At 44.9% G+C, this 3,245-nt stretch overlaps 1 protein-coding gene across 1 annotated transcript in view; it reads left to right on the top strand.

Moving 5' to 3' along the window:
• The window catches only part of LOC125039859 (myosin-J heavy chain-like), a 28,298-nt gene extending 25,369 nt beyond the window's left edge, over positions 1-2,929 (top strand). The window contains exons 15-16 of the mRNA XM_047634169.1: positions 458-631; positions 1,297-2,929. Of these exons, the coding sequence (XP_047490125.1) occupies positions 458-631; positions 1,297-1,503 (381 nt within the window). The 3' untranslated portion in view covers positions 1,504-2,929. The remainder of the gene's footprint in view (positions 1-457; positions 632-1,296) is intronic.
• Positions 2,930-3,245: the final 316 nt, after the last annotated feature.

The raw sequence follows: 3,245 nt of genomic DNA, 5'->3' as shown, positions 1-3,245 counted from the left end.
TTTCCCCTCCCCTTCTTCTTCAGATTTCCCCTCCTCTTCTTCAAATCGCCCTTTCACTTCCTCCTCCTCCTCCTCCTCCTCCTCCTCCTCCTCTTCCTCCTCCTCCACCTCCTCCTCCTCCTCCTCTTCTTCTTCTTCTTCCTCCTCCTCCTCCTCCTCCTCCTCTTCCAATTAACCCTCCTCTTCTTCTCCTCCTCCTCTTCCTCTTCCAATTAACCCTCATTTGCCTCTCCCTCTTGCCTCCTCCTCTTCCTCCTCCTCCACCTCCTCCTCTTCCTCTTCCAATTAACCCTCCCTTGCCTCTCCCTCTTGCCTCCTCCTCCTCCTCCTCCTCCTCTTCCTCTTCCAATTAACCCTCCCTTGCCTCTCCCTCTTGCCTCCTCCTCTTCCTCCTCCTCAACCTCCTCCTCTTCCTCTTCCAATTAACCCTCCCTTACCTCTCCCTCTTCCCTCCCAGGACACTCCAAAGAGCGTGACAAACCTGAAGGAGGAAATGGAAGACATGGAGCAGCGCCTGAGCAAGAAGGTGGACCAGGAGAGGAAGGAGCGCATGGACGACGTGTCTGAACTCCGCACGGACATCGATAAAATTGTTGGGAAGAATGAGAGCGTGGGAACCGTGCCGAGCTTGGTGGGTGCTGGGTTAATGTTTTTGTTGTTTTTTTGGTTATTGTTGATTGTTTCATTGGGGGGGGGGGGGGGGGGAGAGGTGGGTTGGATGGATGGGGCGGGAGGTTGGTGTTTGTATTTTTGTTGATATTTTTGGGGATCTTGTTATTGTTAAGATACAGCGTCCCCTTAAAAAAAAAGCACATATCTGTTCATAAGCTCACATATATATCACAATCGACAAGAGTCAGCCTGTAACCCCGACCCCCAACCCCCAACCCCCAACCCCCTTCACCCACCCCCCCTCCTCCCCGACCCCCAACCCCCTTCACCCACCCCCTCTCCTCCCCTACCCCCAACCCCCTTCACCCACCCCCCCTCCTCTCCGACCCCCAACCCCCTTCACCCACCCCCCCTCCTCTCCGACCCCCAACCCCCTTCACCCACCCCCCCTCCTCCCCGACCCCCAACCCCCTTCACCCACCCCCTCTCCTCCCCGACCCCCAACCCCCTTCACCCACCCACCCTCTCCCCCCCGACCCCCAACCCCCTTCACCCACCCCCCCTCTCCTCCCCGACCCCCAACCCCCTTCACCCACCCCCCCTCTCCTCCCCGACCCCCAACCCCCTTCACCCACCTCCACCCTACCTCCCTTCCACCCAGCCTTCTCCTCCTCCGTCCCCCAGGCTCGCCTCAACCAAGACGTGGACGAGACGCAGACGGGGATGAAGAAACTGGCGGAGGCGGTGCACGTGGTGAAGAGCTTCCTGTCAGACAAGATCAAGGACGAGAAGAAGATCCGGGTGCAGGAGGACACACTCCTCAAGAGGGACGTGGAGCGACTCAACACCAAGTACTCAGAACTCAACGATAAGATCAGGAGTAACGCTTAAGGTGTCCGAGCGAGGGGACCTTTTAAGAGTATCATTTGTCTGTTTGTTTTACGGTTTACTAAGGAGATGGTTTTCATTTTCGTTTTGTGTCTGCTTGTTGATTGATCCAGCAATTTGACTGTTATATATGTTTGTTAAGTTTTTTGTTTAGACATGTATTTATTTAATTATCTCCGTTGGATTTACAAATGCAGATATATATTTTTCTTTTCTTTTCTTTACGATGCATCGAATCATTCTTGAGATTTTACCGAGGAACCATTTCTTTCCTTTTTCTCTGTTTCGACTTAATTGTGTTTTACTATTGCTACGTTGGCTATTTTTATGACTTCTTGTTGCTACATCGATTATAGATTAAGCGATTATTATCCCGATTCTTTGTTTTCATTTCAGTCCGTGTAATTTTCCACAGGTTTTGTTCGTGTTATTGTGAAGTCACTTATAATTTTGTCCCTGTTATATAGGTATAGACTGACCAAGTGTGTTAATGAAATAATATATATATATAATTTTTAGAGAAAATATATCTAAAAGTAATAGAGTATTTTACGTAGGTCATTACTGTCTACTTTTGTCAATCATGCCATCAGCTGTTTTCTTCACAATAATATAAGGTTCATAATCAATGGAACTCGGGTACGTCTTTCGATCTTAAAGTCGTTCCTTGAGTTATACAGTCTTGAAATAAGTAGGTATGATAATAGTCGATATTATTTTCACTCGCAAAGAATACATTTTACATTTTTTTTGCATTTTATAAAATATTTACTTGATGAAGTATAAAGACATGATGAACTTATGGAGAAAAAATCCTGGTTTCGAATGTGTGTTTTGTGTGTTATTGATTTTGATTAGACATTTAATCTGAACTGAATAGCTAAATTTACTGATAGTTAGATGTGTGTGAAAATATCTGCATAATCAGGTTAAAAAGAAGCTAAATTCACGAATATATACTGTAAATAGATACGCATGCACAGGCACTCACACACACATATACATATTTATCTGTTTGTTTATATTTTTTTATGTATAAAGTTACTCATAAAACTAAAAACGTAAAATACCTGTATATTAGAAAACCAGGAAAATAAAACATAGTATAGACAAGAATCTGTGATAGTCCACGTTCAACGCACAACAGATATAGAAAACGGGTGACGCTTTTTTCTGCTGGTTACGAAATAAGCTGATTACCTGCTATGTATATTCTTGATACCTGTATTCCTGCTGGTGGCAAGCTGTGCTCGTTTTCTTTGTATTTACCATCGTTTGTGTAATGTTTTCTGTTTACTTTTACGAAACATAAACGTGAAGTGATGTCAGTATGTGATTAGCTTCTCAAATAAAGATCTAAAGAGGAAATGCTCTGCCTCAAGACCCTAATACTGGCCATAACAATTTGCGTCTTCACGCCTTTGCTCACTGTCACACACACACACACACACACGCACGCACACACGCACACACACGCACACACGCACACACGCACACACGCACACACGCACACACGCACACACATATTTTTGTCTTTTTCATTAATTATTATTATTTTTGTTTAACTTTTCCTTCTCTTTGTGATCTATAATTAGCTTACTTTAGAAGACACTGGCTTTGACAGTCTGTGGCTTCACACGTTTACTCACCCACACGCAAACAAGGACGGGGGTACGTAGATATATAATTTCTTGAACTTATTTTTTCATTGTCTTTTCTTGGCTAGCACTGAACGCAAAAATAAT

Source organism: Penaeus chinensis, chromosome 28 (assembly GCF_019202785.1).
Source record: "Penaeus chinensis breed Huanghai No. 1 chromosome 28, ASM1920278v2, whole genome shotgun sequence".
NCBI lineage: Eukaryota > Metazoa > Arthropoda > Malacostraca > Decapoda > Penaeidae > Penaeus > Penaeus chinensis.
This window is presented reverse-complemented; position numbering and strand designations above follow the sequence as displayed.